This window comes from Silene latifolia, chromosome 9 (genome assembly GCF_048544455.1).
Source record: "Silene latifolia isolate original U9 population chromosome 9, ASM4854445v1, whole genome shotgun sequence".
In the NCBI taxonomy this organism is placed as follows: domain Eukaryota; kingdom Viridiplantae; phylum Streptophyta; class Magnoliopsida; order Caryophyllales; family Caryophyllaceae; genus Silene; species Silene latifolia.
The window spans coordinates 6,275,464-6,296,555 of NC_133534.1; the positions used below are offsets into that span (position 1 = coordinate 6,275,464).

General features: G+C 37.5%; 2 protein-coding genes and 1 non-coding gene across 3 annotated transcripts; 2 read left to right on the forward strand and 1 right to left on the reverse strand.

The window, feature by feature from the left end:
- The first annotated feature begins 813 nt into the window (after nt 1-813).
- Nucleotides 814-5,712, forward strand: LOC141598880 (magnesium transporter MRS2-5-like). The gene is made up of 7 exons (XM_074418693.1): nt 814-1,039; nt 2,442-3,073; nt 3,865-3,935; nt 4,240-4,368; nt 4,506-4,895; nt 5,191-5,238; nt 5,388-5,712. Exons 2-7 carry the CDS (start codon nt 2,662-2,664, stop codon nt 5,616-5,618), a joined length of 1,281 nt encoding a protein of 426 aa, XP_074274794.1. The 5' UTR covers nt 814-1,039; nt 2,442-2,661; the 3' UTR covers nt 5,619-5,712.
- A 238-nt stretch (nt 5,713-5,950) lies between these two features.
- Nucleotides 5,951-8,946, reverse strand: LOC141598881 (pentatricopeptide repeat-containing protein At1g69290). The gene has a single exon (XM_074418694.1). The coding sequence runs from the start codon at nt 8,854-8,856 to the stop codon at nt 6,832-6,834; it is 2,025 nt and encodes a 674-aa protein (XP_074274795.1). The 5' UTR covers nt 8,857-8,946; the 3' UTR covers nt 5,951-6,831.
- A 438-nt stretch (nt 8,947-9,384) lies between these two features.
- TRNAN-GUU (transfer RNA asparagine (anticodon GUU)) lies at nt 9,385-9,458 on the forward strand. The gene has a single exon. It is a non-coding gene; the product is annotated as a tRNA-Asn (tRNA).
- Nucleotides 9,459-21,092: the final 11,634 nt, after the last annotated feature.

The window sequence follows — 21,092 nt, forward strand, 5'->3', positions numbered from 1 at the left end:
TTTAACGAGGAGATGAAAATGACAACAAGGTTAGCTTCAGATTACTACCAACTTGCTAATACTAATTAATGATATTCCATACCAAATTAGCAAGTGATAATAATCATTATAATCCAACTTCTAACAAACTCGAGCGACCTTCTTTTATCTAGCCAATAATGTAAATCTTCCGGCCTAACTTTTCTAATTTAACGAGGAGATGAAAATGACAATAAGGTTAGCTTCAGATTACTACCAACTTGCTAATACTAATTATTGATATTCCATACCAAATTAGCAAGTGATAATAATCATTATAATCCAACTTCTAACAAACTCGAGCGACCTTCTTTTATCTAGCCAATAATGTAAATATTCCGGCCTAACTTTTCTAATTTAGCGAGGAGATGAGAATGATAACAAGGTTAGCTTTAGATTACTACCAACTTGCTAATACTAATTAATGATATTCCATACCAAATTAGCAAGTGATAATAATCATTATTAAGTGGTCCTAGTAAAATAATCTCAATTTTGGGGAATTGATGTGAAACACAAAGTTTGATTTAAGTTAAAAATATCTATTTTAAATTTAAAACGAGTTAAATATATTAAAAAATAAAATGTCTATCTCAATTATGCAAATAGAATGTTATTTGACTCGTTATAAACTTTAAACTAATATATATCAGAAGAACCAAATGTATCAGAAATATCAAAGATGAGACTCGAAATAATTAACCTAATTGTAACCGAGCCGATATAACACAATATGAACCAAATAAAATGACCCGTTTGTTTTTTTTTTTTGGTACATTATAAAATGACCCGTTTGTGAGGTCTATATATTTACTAAAGTTACAAGTTACAACTACAAGACTTGAGGCTAGGATTGGGGAAGAACTGAACATTGTGAGAGGAAACAAGATTAAATCAATTATCTTGATCACCCTGTTTTCCTCTCACTTAAATTTGATCCTTCTTTGGTGGAATTGTTCTTTACTCTCTCACTAATCTTCACCAAACTTGTGAACTTTAGTTGATTATCACTCACACTCAGGTATCTCAATAATTTTCCCTAATTTTGATCTTCATCTTTCTCTGTCAATCAATTTTTCAGCTTTTTTATTCAATTTGTCAACTGGGTATGTGAAAAAATTTCTTGGTTGTTTGTAGTTCACTGAATTTTGGGTAATTTAACCTAGATAGATGTTGTTTGAGATTGGTATCATATAGAATTTGCTAATTTTGTTGGGGTTTATGTATATGATCTTCGTGTTAGCCGAAACCAAATCATTTCCGAATGTAATGTTACATTTTATTGTTGTTGTTGTTGTCGTCGAATGAATTTAGAGGGACGAGTTTAAGTATTTTTAGAGTGAATTCTGTGTGTGTTAAAGTAATCTTGTGCTTATTCATGTTTAAGAGAATTGATATTACTTCATAGATTAATTAACTTTGTTCATCAAATTAGTCGTAATCTCGTAGACCTCATGGTTGATATTCGCTACCACCATCGTGACCAATAATGTTGCCCGAGCCCCGAGTGCCTCAAAGGCTCTTGCCAGGTTGCCATAAGGGAGATTGGTATTTACAACTTTACCTATGTGTTGGTTTCTGATGTTCCATTATGAAAATTGGGTCAAGAATTGCATTAACTGACTCCGATCCTCAATAATAAAGTACAGACAATTAAATGAGTCTTAGCTTCATCGGAAATGTGAATCACAATTGATTTTTACTGATGTATTGATGAAAGAGGTGCCTACAGCCCATTGGTCTTCCCTTTACGGGGAAGTTGATCTTTGTGCTCTAATTGCAGTCGTCCTACATTGAGGTTGAGACCCTTTTCTTGTACGGGTTCATTTCTTTTAATATAGGAACCCTTTTTCCTTCCCCTTACAGCATATCTTCTTGTATTGCTGAGCTCTATGTATAATGTTAAGGCACACCATTTGCATCTTATGCTAGTTAACTCTGGAAACAATTTGATAACCGATACAAATCTGTTGGACCATTTTGGTACATATAATTATGTAGCTGGAGTGACAGAGTTACAGTATGACCTCTGCTGTACTGTTTGTAGACCTTAAGAGTTCATGCAACGCACGCCTCTTCATCGGCAGTATAGTTACTTTTAGGGAACAAACATCCCCCAAGGCGATGAATTTCTCAATGCTAACTGTCTATTTATAAGAGTGAATCAAGTAAATAACCATAATAGAAGCTCCTTAGAAAAAAAAAAAAAAGCACAACAGAAACATGAACAATTTACATATATTGTCTGGTTAAAGTTGTTTAATGCAGTTAATGTAACCAATTTTGTTGGCTGAAATGTTCAATAAATGGCTTCTAGAATGCTCATGAATTACCTTTCAGGGACGATCAGTTTCATGTACTCCGTATAATATTTTTCCAAAATACAATATTTCATGGACTCATGATGAAATACTTTGTGACAGGAGGTGTGGAGATTAATTTTTTTTCTAAACTGCAAGAGTCGTGTTATATGAGTTCGTGTTTGTGCTGATTTCGAAGAACATTTTCGGAGATGAAGTATATAATCATTTTGGAGAGGTAAGAGTAAAATAAATAAACACTGACTGAATGTTTACTGATGTAAACATCTTGCTATGTCAAAGTTTATTTGTTCCACACAAAGGAGAGTAAGCGGGAAAACTAATGGAGAAACCAGAGAATTCTGCTAGTACTGAGCCAACATTTACTACCAATAATGCAAGAACAGGTCCCTTTGGAAATGTTATCGGCTTCTCAGGCGTCAAGAAGAGAGGCCATGGGAGTCGTTCATGGATAAAAATTGATCAGCATGGAAATGCTAAAGTTCTGGAGCTTGATAAGGCCACAATTATGAGAGATTGTTCCTTGCCCTCTAGGGATCTACGGCTTTTAGATCCTTTGTTTATCTATCCTTCTACCATATTAGGAAGGGAAAAGGCTATTGTGGTCAACTTGGAACAGATTAGATGCATCATCACTTCTGATGAGGTTTTTGTGATGAACTCCTTGGATGGCTCTGTTATGCAGTACAGAATGGAGTTGTGCAATCGACTTCAAATGAGCAAAGACCAAGCTGGTAATAGTTGTAACTCATTTATATAATTTTTTCTGGTATTGCTTATACTTTATGCCTGAAATTCCTAGCTACACGACTATGTTAAAATGTTGTCGGTTCTATGATCTTCCATTACTCTTGGATATCATCAATTCAGAAGGATAAGAAAACTGATTTTGGCATTTGATGTTCAAGAGGGTATTCTTCCTTTTTTTTTTTTTTTTTTTTTTTTTTTTTTTTTTTTTTGACCTATGTGGTCATTATGTTTACCTATTTAGCCTAACTTCAGGAAAAAAAAGAGTGATGATTACTGAGAAATTTGGAAAATATTACACACAGATGATTTTAAGGAATACAACAATGCTGTGTGTCTTTTGCGATGCAAGTTATATATGTGAGCCTGAATTGGTTATAGAAATAACCTGGTTGTCCGATAATCATTTACTCTTTCTCTATGTGTATCTCATGCGTAGTGAAGTCCTCCGATTTGTAGCATTGTGGCTACGTACGCTTAGTTGATTTGTGTTATTTCTTCAAGTATTGACATCAATTGTGAGCTCTTTGCCTGGTTCTTCTGTGATCCTCTTAGGACTTAAGGAGCACTTGACCTGTCTCTTTTTGTATATTTTGACTCATTCACTGCATTCTTATTGGACTCGGATAAAATGTTCTCTAATCACTGTTTATAGTGTGTATTTTTTTCGGCGTTGAAATAACTTGTTTTTGCCTAACTCCTGACTTCGCAAAAGAACAAGCCTTTTTCTGTTGGCTTTATAAATTCAACTGTTGATTTCATGTGTGCATGCATGCAGAAATACTGCCTTTTGAATTCAAGGCACTTGAACTGACCCTGGAGTTAACGTGCACGTCCTTGGATTCTCAGGTATGGTCTAAGCTGCACAGTTTCGATATTTGTTATCTGATGCTAAAAAGAGAGTGGAAGATGGTATATTTGATGTACCATGTCATTTAACATATTAAAACTGAACGGATGAAAGAAAGAATGATATAATTGCCTCAAGGACAGAGACCGTGGACTCTTCTCTACCTTGTTGGAAGAGATTGACATTGACGAAATTTTTTTCTTAAGAAATAGAAGTGATGACAAAATCGTTTTTCGGCTCACTTGCAGATACTCTTTAAGTCTCTTATCATAAACTGAACTTAAGCTCTCTGAAATTCTCTAGGTCAAAGAATTGACTTCAGAGATTCGCCCTGTGCTTGATGAATTGGCATCATCTATTAGTACATTGAACCTGGAACGTGTACGGAGATTCAAAGGAAATCTTCTTGGTTTGACTCAGCGAGTTCAAAAGGTAATGCCTGTCAATTATCCTATTTAGGGTTTTAAGAACAAGATGTTTCTATACCTGCACATACTACAAAAAAGAGGATAGATTAAGTGGTCTAAATCGAAAGTCTCACTCTTTGAATAACATTGATTGAATTTCAGGTGCGTGATGAATTAGAACATCTCATGGATGATGACGGTGATATGGCAGAGATGTACTTGACAGAAAAGAAGGAGAGGATGGAAGATGACATTTCCCAGGATTCAGACATAGAAAAAGACGACGTGGTTTTACCTCCTGCAAAATGGGTTTTACCTTCTGAGAAATGGTTATCCAAGTCAGCACCAGTTTCACCTGTAGCGCCTGTTTCTCCTGTGGCCCCAACAAACGAACCTCCCAAACTGCAGAGAGCTTACAGCAGTGTTACCAGATCAAGCAAGCACGGCAGCTTTACAACTTCATCTAGTCAGAGAGAAGACATTGTTCAACTTGAAATGTTACTTGAAGCTTATTTCGTATTTATAGACCATACTCTCAGCAAGTTGTCATCAGTAAGACAATCTCTCTAATGATTCTTCGATGAATTGTTACTCTTCGTACTATCAGATTTTGTTTTGCTATCAGTTTTTTATTTTGTTTGAACCATCCTGTTTAATCCCAAGTTGAGCCGATTAGGACCGCAAGAGCGACATATATCTACTCTTCTGTCATTATGCTGATGCATTCCCTTCTCACAAGGGTTGAACTTAAGAACACCCCTTATTAGTTGATCAACTCTTCAATCAAGTGCTCCGGCCTCCGGGTTTCTTTTATCGCTATACTGACATTGACATGTTTATGATGCAGCTTAAAGAGTACATTGATGACACGGAAGATTTGATCAACATCAAACTGGTAAGCTATTACATTCTCGTAACTTCATTTGTCCTTAAAGACGATCTTACACCTTCAATCTCTCCTTTTCTTTTCTCGCACATATATCTATATTTCTGAAAGATGATGAATCTAGCATAGGTGTTGACAAATCCAGCTTATTGTAACAGGCTAATGTTCAGAACCAACTGATACAGTTCGAGGTGCTTCTTACAGCAGCAACGTTTGTGGCTACCATATTTGCGGTCGTGGCTGGTGTTTTCGGGATGAATTTCCAGACTACCGTATTTGATAATCCATTTACGTTCAATTGGGTTCTGCTCATTAGTGGCGTATCATGCGTGATCATATACTTCTGTTTTCTCATCTATTTCAAAAGGAAGAAAATATTTCCTGTGTAATCAATGTATTTTTATGTCCTGTAAACCTACTGTGAATTATACTGTTACACATTCAGGATCATAAACAAAAACCACCTTTCATTTTTAGCACAAATCTCAATCTGACCCTCCGATCTGTCCGAGCTATCATCTTACCAAAAATTTAGGGTTCAGTGCGAGTGCATTCTATCACATTTTGAGGCGATATTGGTAATATTCAGCGAGATTAATTTGTAACAAAAATATCGTAAGCTTTAATCCAAACCGAGATTCATGATACAAATAAGAATGAACCCATTCGCTATTGTATTTCCGTCTCAGGGATTCTTGTTTCTTGCTGTAAATACTACTGGTAAATAAAATGAACATTTATGCAGCATTTAAACATCAATAAAGTACTGAATACAGCAAACCCAGTTCTTTTAAGTTCTAATGCCAAGATTCGCCAGGAGAAACTGGAAGTTGATGCCAGAAAAAAAAACGTCCTCGAACTTTCATAGGTGAAGTACACTCAGCCCAGGCATTTGTCACCAGAATCAGAGTATCGTAGAAGACAGAAGAATGCGGGAGTTCAACCTGCAATCCCACAATAATACATTATCAACAACCTGAGGTTTAGTATAGCCAAATGACAAACTGTTGACACACGAAAGAATGGAAAACAACTAAACCAGTCTTGTCGATAATCTAAATGTCGATATTGCTACACTGCGATAATCTGTGCATTGAGATGATATATCTACTGCCGGTAAAACTTCCGAGTTGTTTAAATCATGATAAATATTCAGAAATATGATATTTTTTTGGTCTGTAAATAATCTGTCATCCCGGTTTGGTACAGATTCAAGCTGAGTACGGCCACAAGGGTGGTAAAACTCCCTTTTCGAGTTTTAACATTGTGCTTTCACCATGTTCTCAGAGCCGACATTAAAGTTAAATAAACTCCCCATTTGTTGAATGTGCTTAGAGGTAGAAGGCAACCAAGCAAAATAGTACTATATCCCCTAGTAGGGAGGACAGTTCAAAATATTGAAGGAATGGTGTGAAGGAATAGAGAAAGTCCACCTGATTGATCTGTGTCCTGTAAGCCACTAGTTCAGTCGCAGGCGGGAATATATTACTGTTAAGGACCAATAGCCGTCTTCTTGTCCTGCCCTCCACTTCCCGCCACCAACATGACAGCATTCAAATTCTCAGAGCTTAAACGCTGCCTTCTGGTTCCTGATTCAGCGATTCAAACATTCAAGCCGGCCCAATTCTTGAAAGCAATTAAAGCTTCCATTTTTCGGACATTTTTCCTCCTCAGCTTCGCTATTTTAAGCTTCTTATGGGTCTCCATAAATGCTTGCTTGTACCTCCACTTATCCACAAAAATCTTCATTCCCTGAGAAATATCCACTACTTCCATGACAGCGTCGAAAAAACCTCCTTTAACCAGAGCATAAAGAATAGCATCAGTCAAGCTATGATTCAGCTTAAAACCTTTCGAGTAACTCGCTGCCATGTGCTTTTTAACATCATTCCACAACAACAATACGTTGAAGTACTTGACAGCGGATACATAACCATTAATCAAGGACAAATACGTCTGTTCATTAGGTTCGTAATGCAGAAATACCATTCTCCTAAAAGTCCTCTGAGCATCGTCCATCCGACCAGCCTTACAAAAGGCGTGTATAATGGAATTCCAGTCATGCGTTCCCACTTCAATACGAGGATCCTCAACCACCTCATCCAAAAACGCTGCCATCAGTTCAGGACGGTTGTTTTCAGTCAAACCTGTCATTATAGTAATATAACTTCCTTTAAGCTCTGAAATTCTCGCGTCTCTCATGTCCCTAAACATAGAAAAAGCAGACTGGAAATCTTGACTCGACATAGATGCTTCGATTAATGAATCATAGCAATTAGTGTCTAGTTCAAACCCAGAGTTCTTAATCTGTGCAACTAATTGCGCAGCTTCAGCTGTTCGCTGCTCTTTGCAGTAGGCTCTCAAAATTGACAGATAAACACCAAGGCCGATAACAGCACCGCGAGCAGTCATCTCATCCATTATACTGTGTGCCTTATCCAACATCCTAAGTTCAACACAAGCATTGACAACACCAAAACCGACAGACTCTTCCACCACAACAGATTCGGACTCCAACAACTGCGCTTCCACAACCAATGCTGATAAATCCCTGACAGTTTCATGTTTCAGAAATCCATTTACAACTTCACAGTAAGTTTCTGAACTAAACTTCACCCCTTCTCCATCGCCATCTCTCAAACTACGCAAAATAATCTTAGAAACGGACTCAAGACTCCCGGCCTTAACATAACCGCGAATCAAATTACTTAAGAAACCCGATTTATCCTCTAACCCTAACCCTAACCCACCCATCAAACCCTCCAACTCAACCACCTTCCCTTCCAAACCCTTCAATGCATACAAATACCCAAGAAACCCAAAACTCGCCTTATCCGGCCTAACCCCAAAACCACTCATCAACTCAATCACCCTCTCCGCTTCCTTAACCGACTCAAGCTCAAAACAACACCCTTCCAAAGCAGCATTACATGCATTCAAATCCGGCTTCATAAACTCTAATTTCTCATCAATTGCAACCCTACAACTCTCATGAAAAAGACCCAAATACCCCAAAAAGCACCCACCTTTCTTACTAACCTCCACAATCACATCACCCCAAACATCAAAACCGACGAAAACCCGATTCTTAAACAAACATTTCATTAAAGCAAAAGCAGGAGCAACACTACCAACATGACACATACCTTCTAAAACCTTCCTAACAGTACCAAATTCAACAAAGTTTGAATCTTTTTCAATCAAATACACAATTGACGCAAATGCCCTTTTAAGATTATGAACATCATTAATACTAACCAAATGCTTAATCACCAAATTACTCAAATTTTTACTAGGTAAACAATTAACATCATTACAATTAACTAGGGTTTTGAAGCATTTCCATGCTTCATCAGTGTTGGATGATGATAAAGCAAGCTCAAGGGATGTAACAAGGGCATTTTTGTCATTTTGAGATAAAAGGGTAATTTGGGAATTTGGGGATTTTGATGGTGGAGATTGTTGTAAAGAGGGTTTGTTTAGAGAGAAAAGTGAGGGTTCAAGGAATGAGTATAGAGATGGATTTTGTGGTGGTGGAGGGGGGTTGCTTGTTGAGGAAGTAAAGGGTTTTCTGGCGGCGATTGGTGGTTGCCGGAGGAGAGTGATGCGGTTTACGATCCGCCGCATACTCCGTCGTTAATTTGACGGGTTTTGTTTTAGCCTAGTGGTTATGACGGAGGTATTATAGACAATAGGTTCCGTTTCGAATTTTCCGACCTTTAGGGTGTGTTTGGATTGAAAGATTTGGAGAGAAAAGAAAGGGAGGGAGAGTTGGGGAATTAAAATCCTTTGTTTGGATAGGAGGGTGGAGGGAAATGAAGGGGGAGAGATTTGGAGGGATTCAATTTCCCTCTTCCAAGCCTAATCAAAATCTCTCTACAATAGGCAAGATTTGGAGGGAAATTGTATCCAAACACCCACACTCCTTTTCCTCTCCCCTTCCCTTCCCTCCCTTTCCCTTCCCTCCTTCCCCCTCCCTTTCGTTTCCCTCCACTTTTGCTATCCAAACACACCCTTAGATTATAATTTGCCGGTCGCATCTGAAAAATGAAAGTTTCCGCCATTGTTGTAGCTTTGTATGCTTAATTAGTCTATATGAATCATACTTTTATGCTTAAGCAATAAATATATATGAACAGTTATGTATAACAAGAAGCTGGAATAGCTCAGTTGGTTAGAGCGTGTGGCTGTTAACCACAAGGTCGGAGGTTCAAGCCCTCCTTCTAGCGTTTTTTTGATTCCATGTTAACCTATACATGCTCTCTTGATATGTAGTTGTTAAATAGTTCTAGAGTTGTTAAATAGTTCTAGAGTTAAAGTCACTAGTGATAATTTAAAGACGTGAATTGGAAGTTGGAAGTTGGAAGTTGGAACCCTACTTCAAACAAAATCGGTCTTACACAAGTGCATGTCTGTGTTATCTTTTTAATATTTTCCGCTGTAATATCGATGAATGAAGCTATGTTTTTTTTTTGTCTCGGTGAGCATACGTTTACGAAATCTACTGTCTAAACAACAAAACGTAGATAAAACACCATATATATTCCGGCCCAAACACGATTTCATTCATTTGGATAATTAACACACAAACATAACATAATCAAAGACACAATTTCAACAACAACAAACCAACTTAACCTCAATTACAAAATACTACCTATTATAATCCAAAATTTTTAAAATACTACATATTATACTTATTTTTTCAAATTACTACCTTTAAAGCTACAACTTTTTCTAAGTTGCTACCTAATACCTGAATTTAGGACTTAATTAACCATAATTAACCATTATTAGGTAACTTTCATAGTTTACCCCATTTTTTAATTGAATTCTACATAATCTACTCATAATGCCCTTATTATTGATTCTTTCTTTTTCATACTTTTCATCCACCCACCACCACCACTACCACCACCATCAACATCCACCACCCTCAACAATCATCACTATTAGTAGTCACCACCTGTTGGAATTTTGAGTCACTAAGCACTCAAAAATACTCAAGTTGTGGCCCATTTACTTTAGCTTAATGGAGTCAAAAGATGGACTCAAACTGCCCTACTTTGTCTCCCCACTTCTTCAGCCAACCACCCACTCACCCTATATTTTAACTGATCTTTGATGGCAAGATTAGTATAAATGGAGCACCAATTCTGATTCATAAGGTCACCAAACCTACTCTCCCTTAAGTAAATATACACCATCTAAATCAGTGAGAAGGAGGGTTCGGGAACCGAAATCGAGAAAGGCACACTAAGCGAGACGGGTTTTTACAAAGAAACAAAGGTTTATATCGGAAACGGGTTTATTTCTTTATTCGGGTTTTAAAGTCATTCGGGGAATACCGATAAGCAATGGCTGGAGGTTTTAATTCTCGATCTTTATTTATCGCTTCCGCAATTTATTTGTTCGTATATTCATTTAGTAATTAGAATATACATGATTAAGAAATAAGTTAATACTTACATTTGGTATCAGAGCGAGTATATCGCCTCTGTCTTGCTTGTTGTATTTCCGTCTTCAGTTTCCGTCTTTGATATATGAATCTGATAATCTCGTTTTTCTGTCGGATTCTGGGATTTATTTTTGATACTCGGTTGTCTGGGTTGATTAAAATCTGTTTCGTTTTTTACTTTTAAATCTGGAAAATTTTATGGTGAAATGTTTTCTGGGTTTTGGTTTTGAAAGTAACGAGAGGTTGAAGAAGAACATTTGGTAGCTGGAGCTTTATTAAAGTAGCTTTATTTGTGATTATTCCTTGATTTTAATGTACACCACTAACTATCTTTTTCTTAAAAGTAGTACTTTTGTGTACATCAAGTCATCAAAGTTGCCGCATGTTTCATAAATTGTCCACTTTCTACATTTTTGAAGTCCTTGGCTGACACATGCTATAGTAGGGAGTACCTTTATGGTTTTGTTATTTTATTTGTTTATTGGAGTATATGAAATTATGGAGTGGTGTTTGCAGTTAGCACCACCGAGATTAGTCTGATGATAATGGACAAGCATGTGACTTCATACATTTATTTTATTTTTATTTTTGTCCTTTACTTTGGCTAATTAAGTATGCTGAGTATTGGAAATTGATTCTACTTGATTTGCTTGGACTGATGGCGTTATTTTTGGCTTTCGGAGTATCGTTGGTATTTACTTCGCTAACGCTATGTACATTAAGTTCAGTATATAGATTAAAGTTTTAAATGTCAAGTGATTTTAAATTTATTAGTTAGGGAGTAGCCACAGCATCTCTAATTTATTAAATTTTGATCGAAATCACATGTGGAAACTAGACATTTTATTGTAATTAATTATACGTAATGTGATGAGACTTTCCCACAGGAATCTTATTATATTTGTATAATTAATTAGGATGTTATATTGAATTATGTTTCTTAATATACCCACAGGAATTGAGAAATGAATATAATTTGATAGTTTCATCATAAAGTTTTAAGTTTTTTATGCATCTAATTTGAGTAGACTTTAGCCCACAGGCAAGTTTATGTCACTAGATTCATATAAGCATAATTTACATTGGTAAATTGTGATAAAGTTAAGTCTCAAATTTTTGTTACTAAGCATGTATATTTAAAATTTGCGACAAGTTTACTGGAAATTCCTTTGATATCAAAATAGACGTTCTGAATTAATGGTGATAATTTTAAGGTGTGGAAGGAAAGAGTTCTATTGCATTTAGGATTCACGCGTTTCGATTATGCTATACAACATGATGAACCGGCTAAGATAAAGGAAACTAGCACACGGATGAAGTAGATCATCGTGAAAAGTGGGAGAAATCAAACTATATTTGCACGATGTTCATAAAGACAAAAAAGCGTGTGCTAGTATCCGAGGTTCGATCGGCGACATACTAAAGTTCGAGACCTTCTTAAAGCAATAGATGAACAATTTAAAACTTCGATAAGGCTTTGCAAGCACCTTAATTATGAAATTTACTTCTTTGAAGATTAATGCCACTAAAGGAGTGCGTGATTTCATCATGCGCATGAGGGATATTGACGTGACTTAAGGTATTGGAAGTTACTATGTCCGACTCTTTCTGGTACATTTCATTTTTGTTTCTCTCACAAAGACAATATGCTCCCTTTAAGATCTCTTATAATACACATAAGGATAAATGGTCTCTTAATGAATTAATGACCATGTGTGTTCAAGAGGAGGGGAGGTTGTTGTTGGAGGAGGGCGAAAAGGTGAACCTAACTACTAGTACTAATAAAGAATCATCTAGTACTAGAAAGGGTCACCATAAGGATAAGAGAAAGGGTAAGATGTCTGTTGAGCCGAACATTAAGGAGTCTTCAGGTTTCTTCTATAAAAGGAAGGGACATATGAAGAAAGACTGCATAAAGTTCAAGGCTTGGCTTAAAAAGAAAGGTAATTTTCATGCGTTTGTTTGTTATGAATCTAATATGGTTAATATTATTCATAATACTTGGTGGATTGACTCTGGTACTTCAATCCATGTTTCGAATACCTTACAAGGTATGACAAACCTGCGGAAACCAGTGGCAAGTGAAAGCTCTATCTATTCAGGAAACCAGATAGGCTCGAACGTGGAGGCCGTAGGGACATGCAGTTTAATTTTGAGTAGTGGTTTTGTTTTGGTTTTGGAAAAGACATTTTATGTTCCGAATTTTGCTCGAATTTAATTTGATTTCAAGGCTTGTACCGTTTGGATTTACCTTTAATTTTTCGAATTCTCGCTTTCGTATTTGCGAAATTCTAAAGTTATTGGTTATGGTATTTTGTCCGATAATTTATATCGTCTTTATTTACAAAATGATACCACTCAAAACACTATGCATGTTAATACTGGTTTAAAAAGAAGTATTATGAATGAGGAGTCCTCTATGTTATGGCACCGGAGATTGGGACACATCTCCATTCAGAGGGTTAAGAGATTGGTAAAGGAAGGGGTACTTGGTACTTTAGACTTTACCGATTTTGATACTTGTGTTAGTTGCATTAAGGGAAAGCAAACTAACAAATCTAAGAAAGGTGCTAAGAGGAGTTCTGACCTATTAGAAATCATACACACGGATATTTGTTGTCCGGACATGAACGCTAATGATCCGAAATACTTTATTACCTTTATTGACGATTATTCACGATATATGTACATCTACTTACTTCGTTCCAAAGACGAGGCTTTTAATGCCTTTAAATTGTTTAAGGCTGAAGTAGAGAAACAATGTGGTAAGCACATTAAAATTGTGAGATCAGATAGAGGTGGTGAGTACTATGGTAGATATGCGAGGATGGACAAGCACCTGGTCCTTTTGCTAAATTCCTTCAAGAGCATGGGATTGTTGCCCAATACACTATGCCCGGTTCTCCGGATCGAATGGTGTAGCGAGAAAGAAGGAATCGGACATTAATTGAAATGGTGCGTAGTATGAGAAGTAATATTAAACTTCCTTCATTTTTATGGGTTGATGCACTAAAGACGGCTGCGTATATATTAAATCGAGTTCCTTCCAAGGCCGTCTCAAAGACGCCTTTTGAGTTATTCAAAGGTTGGAAACCGAGTTTGCAACATATACGCGTTTGGGGATGTCCGTCTGAGGTGAGAATTTACAACCCACAAGAAAAGAAACTAGACCCAAGGACTATTAGTGGGCATTTCATTGGATATGCCGAAAAGTCCAAAGGTTATAGGTTCTATTGTCCTTCTCATAGTACCAGAATTGTGGAATCTAGAAATGCGAAATTTCTAGAGAATGACTTAATCAGTGGGAGTACTATAGAAGTTGAACCCGAAAAGGATCAACATGAAGCTTCACCCTCTGTTTTAAGTGACAGGTTGGTTATTGTTCACGGTCCTGAAGATCGACCGCAAGTTCAACAACCAAATACAGAAATTCCACAAAATGTCGATCAAAATAGGGTGGATCATAATGAGGAAGAAGTTCACCGTGAGGTTGAACAAATTCCATTAAGAAGATCTATTCGAGAAAGGAGATCGGCTATTCCTGAAGACTATGAAGTATATCTACAAGAATTGGATTGCAATGTTGGAGTGATAATGATCTATGTCATTTTCACAAGCCATAAGTTCTCTGATTCAAACTTATGGATGGATGCTATGAAAGATGAGATGAATTCTATGGCGGCTAATCGAGTTTGGGATCTCGTCGAGTTGCCCGATGGTGTAAAAACCATCGGATGTAAGTGGGTCTTTAAGACTAAAATAGACTCATTTGGCAACATCGAGAGACATAAGGCAAGACTCGTTGCTAAAGGGTTCACTCAAAGAGAAGGGATCGACTACAAGGAGACATTTTCTCTTGTATCAAAGAAAGATTCTCTTCGAGTTGTCATGGCATTAGTAGCTCATTTTGATTTCGAGCTACATCAAATGGATGTGAAAACGGCATTTCTCAATGGCAATTTAGAGGAAGAGGTTTACATGAAACAACCTGAAGGATTCTCCTCTAAAGATGGTGAGCATTTGGTTTGCAAGCTAAATAAATCCATATACGGTTTGAAACAAGCCTCCCGTCAATGGTATAAGAAGTTCCATGAAATTATTTCTTCGTTCGGTTTTGAAGAAAATATCATGGACCAATGCATATACCTTAAGGTCAGTGGGAGTAAGATTTGTTTCCTTGTGTTATACGTGGATGACATTTTGCTAGCAACCAATGATAAGGGGTTACTATATGAGGTGAAACAATTTCTTTCAAATAACTTTGATATGAAAGATATGGGCGAGGCATCTTATGTCATTGGCATTAAGATCCATAGAGATAGATCCCGAGGCATTTTAGGCTTGTCTCAGGAGGCCTATATCAACAAAGTGCTTGAAAGGTTCAGAATGAAAGATTGTTCACCAAGTGTAGCACCTATTGTGAAAGGTGACCGATTCGGTTTAGACCAGTGTCCCAGGAATGATTTAGAAAGGGAACAAATGAAAAATGTTCCATATGCTTCACATTTGTTGGTAGCATTATGTATGCTCAAGTCTGTACGGACGACATTGCATATCTTTGTTGGAGTATTAGGCGGATATCGAGTAACCAGGCATCGATCACGGAAGGTCGCAAAGAAAGTGTTGAGGTACCTTGGGTACCAAAGATTACATGCTTATGTATAGACGGATGATAGTCTTGAAGTGGTGGGGTACTCCGACTCGGACTTTCTTGTCTGCATTGATTCACGAAAATCCACATCGGGATATGTGTTTATGCTAGCTAACGGATTTTTGTATCCTGGAGGAGTACTAAGCGGACATTGACCACTTCTACTATGGAGGCCGAGTTCGTTTCTTGTTTTGAGGCTACCTCACATGGTGTATGGCTGAAAGGTTTCATATCTGGGCTAAGAGTCGTTGACTCTATTAATCGGCCAATTCGAATGTATTGTGATAATTCAGCTGCGGTATTTATGGCTAAGAATAATAAAAGTGGAAGTCGAAGTAAACACATCGACATTAAGTATTTGGCCATAAAAGAACGTGTTCAGGAAAAGAAAGTGATCATAGAACACATTAGCATTTGAATTAATGATTTTTGATCCATTGACTAAAGGCATGCCACCTAAAGGTTTCAATGGTCATGTAGTAAATATGGGACTTGGTCCTATAATGTGATACATTCATTTATTGTATTGAAACTTTTCATTTGGTTGGATATTTTCTCATTTCAGATTATGTACGTACATACTTTGGTTATTTATTTTATTGAGAAATATCATTATGTTTTGACCTAGAGTAAACATATGGTTTATTCATTAAGTTAAGTGTGAGTGGTGAGAGACTAAGTGTATCGTAATACATGGAAGATTAATTCTCGCTCTAGAGAATTCGTCGCTATGATTCGTATATGAAGTTTCTCTTGCGTAAATGGACCAAGTGGGAGAATGTTGGAATTTTGAGTCACTAAGCACTCAAAAATACTCAAGTTGTGGCCCATTTACTTTAGCTTAATGGAGTCAAAAGATGGACTCAAACTGCCCTACTTTGTCTCCCCACTTCTTCAGCCAACCACCCACTCACCCTATATTTTAACTGATCTTTGATGGCAAGATTAGTATAAATGGAGCACCAATTCTGATTCATAAGGTCACCAAACCTACTCTCCCTTAAGTAAATATACACCATCTAAATCAGTGAGAAGGAGGGTTCGGAACCGAAATCGAAAGGCACACTAAAGACGGGTTTTTACAAAGAACAAAGGTTTATATCGGAAACGGGTTTATTTCTTTATTCGGGTTTAAAGCTGTTCAGGAATACCGATAAGCAATGGCTGGAGGTTTTAATTCTCGATCTTTATTTATCGCTTCCGCAATTTATTTGTTCGTATATTCATTTAGTAATTAGAATATACATGATTAAGAAATAAGTTAATACTTACACCACCTTCACACTCACCACTATTTATCTCACTCAATGTCACCACTCTTACACTACATACCACCATTCTAGCCGCCTCCAATCCAATCCTACAATCTCACTTCTACGATTGGCACAGAAAAATCGTTCACCACCGTAACCCCTAACCACAACTATAATTCCCATCTGCCTTCCGCTACAACCTAGCTCCTTAACTCGTTGTCGCACCTACAAGAATCGTGGTTAGGTTGTGGTGACGCGGTGGCGGTGGTGGATTCTTGTGGTGCTAGAAATGGTGAGAATGTGTTAAGGGAGTGTTTTAAAAGGAGCAAAATGGGTATTAACATATTAAAATATGAGTTTTTGGTCATTTGACCTCAATTAAGATCTAATTTAGGTATAGGGTAGCAATTTAGGAAGATTAGTAACTTTGTAGGTAGTAATTTGAACAAATAAGTATAATATGTAATATTTTGAAAAATCTTGACTATAATAGGTAGTATTTTGCCATTTTTCCTAAAAACAATCTAGTTTTTGCGGAGGTTGCGAAAGTAGGCAGAAGGATCCTTCTCGAAAGCATTCCTAGGAATTTCAACACCAGGTTGACCCGGAGCCTTCATCATCTTATCCCCAGCCCCAGTTCCTGTACCCGAAAACAACGACCATACATTCACTGCTACACCGGCTACTGCAACTGCAGCAGCCACATATTTGGCCACTGTACTGTTATTATTGTTGTTGTTATCCGCCATCGCTTAACCTCAATTAAATAAACTCTTGATTAATTAATTACTGTTTTTTGAGAAAAGTTATAAGGGAATGCAGTGAATTATGAAGATACTGTAAACAAAAAAAAAAAGGGTATTTATACAGAGTTTTGGCCTATGGAGGATCTGTTAACCAGTAATTGTGCATTGATTCAGTCAATTTACAGTTGGGAATAGTAAAATTGTGATGCTTGGTTTTTTGATTTGTAAATTGTGGTGAATTTGCATGGTTCCAACTTCCAATGCTAGTAGCACATTTCTCTAGCAAGTGAATACTGAATTTGCATGGGACAATACAGAGAAATTAAGCATGCATACCTTGTTTTGTGATGGATGATACACGTATATTGAGATATCTATACATCTGTTAGAGTGCTGTCAAAGCAGAAAAGACTATCGACAATGTGGCAAAATGCGTATTTGTAGTGGTTTCTGATTAAACGATGGGTATTACTTTGTATATGAAAAATTAGCGGATTACAAATATCTGAGACACTGATACGATATTCAAACCCATAACAGAAACTCGGATATGGAAATATACGTGGAGTCCGTTTTTGAAATAATGCTCAAAAATAAAAGAATTGTCGTTTTGGGTCGGTTTTGAAAACAATTGTCGAAATGGTGTCCACGTAGGCTCGTTTTTGACGAGCCTGTAGGAGGCTTAAACACGCCATACGTATTGGCGTGTTTACTTCAATGAACACGCCATTACATATGGCGTGTTTAGGCAGTCCAAAATTCTAACCAAAGTCAGTAGCTGAACAACATAAGCAAAGGAAACACGCCATACATAATGGCGTGTCTTAAGACTAAAACACGCCATACGTAAAGGCGGGTTTCAGCAGCCCAAATTTCTTACCTGAGTCCAGTAGCTGCAAAATAGAAGAAAATAGAACACGCCATACGTAATGGCGTGTCTTAAGAGCCAAACACGCCATACGTATTGGCGTGTTTAGCCAGTTCTATTTTTTTTTTTTCATTGCTGCACAAATTCCCTTCGTCCGTATCTTTCCTTTGCCAAAACAGAAAACCAAACTCAACAATGCTCAACAATGCAAAGGACAACACAAACCATTGCCTATTATAAATAAAAACCGAGTTTACACAACACATATGTTTCGCACAAGGGGATTAAAATCTAAGTTTTACAACTAAAATGTCAAAGAAATAAACCATCTAAAATGTCAAACAAACCATTAATCTTCTAACTATTACATCATGTCCTCAAGTCTTCTTCTTGCTTTTTCGTCGAAGGCGATTCCAAAACCCTTTCTTAGGCTCCGGGGTACCTTCTTCATTGACGGCTTCTTCATTGACGGGTGACATTGAAGACATTGAAGGCATTGAAGACATGGCCGGCATTGAAGACATGGAAGGCATGGAAGACATAGAGTGTCTAGCCGGCATGGATGACTTAGAGCGTCTACCCCTCCTTGTGTATTGAACCAATGGTGCATCATCATCCACATTCATTGAGTTGAGGGACTCTTGAACCATTGTTGAACTTTCTTGCCTTGGTTCTACGGTTGGTTGAAGGAGATGGGAATAGCCTACATGTTCAAGCGATTGAGTGGAGTAGTCCCGTAGGTGTGAAACCATTGTCCGGAAATGTGGAGGCACCTCAAGAGGCATTTGTCGAAGCTCCGTATCACATGTATTATGGACATTGACGAAACCTTGCGCCTAAAACAAAATAAGTAGTATAAGCTAATGACATTTTATGATATATTGGTTAAGAATTTTAAGACAAGTATATTAAAGTGTACTTACAAGATATTCTGTGGCTCCAAAGGGTGCTTGATAAGTAGCTTGTGGGGGAAAAGGGTTCAAGCGAGGAATAGTGCGATCCCGGTACCAAACCATGTAGGGGTCGAAGTAGTTCATTTCAATATCATCCTCTTCACCACGAAACCGAAAATCACCCCTCCTAACCCAATTTGCTATGTAGGGTTGATGTTTTTCAATCCAATTCCGTGAAGAGGCACCCCTTTTGTCTACTTTGTGCAATTTTGGTTCGGTATCAGAGTTTAACGGGATAATTTGTTTCCACCCAAATTGACGAGCTACCCTATTTGGAAAATGCCACTCAACAATGTCGAAACAAATCATAGGGGCCATCACCAATGTCCAATCGTCTGAGTCATCATAACAAAACGGGGGCAAAAAAGACAAAACTGTCGGGTGTAAGGTTGCCATGTAAACCGATCATGTCGCATTGAATCAAAAGCATCCCTATACCCAATTAGTGTGGTCACCCTTCCTAGGCCTCTTACGAATCACACTTGCCCACCTACGACCCAATGAGTCAATCCTGATTTGATGTTGTGAACCTAATGGGTTTGGTCCATGATGGGTAGCATTAACGGGTCTCGTGAGTGTAGGTCGACCAATACTAATCCTCTCCCATGCCCACAATTGCAATAGAACAAGGGGACCTCCAATGTCTTTGGACTTTACGTTGCTTGCTCTACATAAATTGCGATACAAAGTAGCAAGTACGGCACTTCCCCAAGAGTAGTTATCTAAGTTACTCAAATCCCTCAACAAAGGCAAATAAATAACTTGTATGTCATTACCACTCTTATCCGGAAACATGATAGTTGCCATTAAGATAAGCAAATATGCCCTCACATATTGATGTAGAACATCTTCATTTGCATCTTCCGGAAGACCATTAAATTGTTCTAACAACCAACCAATCCTCAAAGAAGCCCCCTTAAGGTCTGCACTACCCGGTGTTTTGCCTAAGAGTTCAGTTATTAACAAGGGCCAATTATAAGCGGTTGGTCCACTAATAATATCCCCTCTAATCCGTAGCCCTAACAACACTTGAACATCTTGCAAGGTCACAGTAGCCTCGCCAATAGTCAAGTGAAATGAATGGGTTTCCGGCCTCCATCGCTCAACCAAAGCACTTATTAATTCCACATTAAACTTCAAACCCACTAACCTATGAAAAAAAACCGAGTGTCCCTAATGAAATCAACTACTTGATCACTTACCAAAAACCCCTTGTGCGAAACTAAGTGTGACCTACATCGAAGGGAACCAACGTCCCGCCCTTCCAATATTGCCTTGCTCCGGTGTACCTCTTGTTGTGTGAGAAGTTCCGGGTTCACCGGGCCTTGTTGTTGATGTTGTTCCATTATTCCTACACATTTAAAAAAAGATTATTAGATTAGCATGAAAATAAATGTTCAAATAATTAAAAAAATTATGGTAATAAAAAAAATTAAAGACAAGTGTAAGTAGTAGAATACCCTTGTGAATTGTTAACTCTCAAAGTACATGTTTTTTTATTGTGGCCTAAACCACGACACAAACTACATGTGACCTTGTTCTTACTCTTCTCATCCATTTCATTAAGAAATCTTTTATTCTTCCGTCTTCCTTTTCCCCGTTTATTTTGCTCATCGCATACTATTTTAGGCCCATTGTAAGGACCCCAATAAGCCTCATCTTTCAAAGGGTGAAATTTAGAAGCATATGAAGCTAAGTGTTCTCCGGTAGAATAGGCGATGTCCACAAATTGAGTAGCATTTAAACCCTTCTTCTTACAAACGGCATACACATGTGAACATGGATACTTGTATGTTTGGAACTTGTTACAAGTACATGTCCTCTTGGATAAATCAACGGTGTGCAAATGGTTACCATGTGACATGGGTCGAGAACCTCTACGTGTTGTGACTTGGTACACCCATCCGACATGGTCAAAAGCCACAACCTTATGG

Coding starts and splice junctions, on each gene's coding strand:
- LOC141598880 (XM_074418693.1), top strand. CDS start 2,662: ATGGAGAAACCAGAGAATTCTGCTAGTACTGAGCCAACATTTACTACC. Junction 3,074..3,864: donor AATGAGCAAAGACCAAGCTG/GTAATAGTTGTA, acceptor GCATGCATGCAG/AAATACTGCCTTTTGAATTC. Junction 3,936..4,239: donor GCACGTCCTTGGATTCTCAG/GTATGGTCTAAG, acceptor GAAATTCTCTAG/GTCAAAGAATTGACTTCAGA.
- LOC141598881 (XM_074418694.1), bottom strand. CDS start 8,856: ATGCGGCGGATCGTAAACCGCATCACTCTCCTCCGGCAACCACCAATC.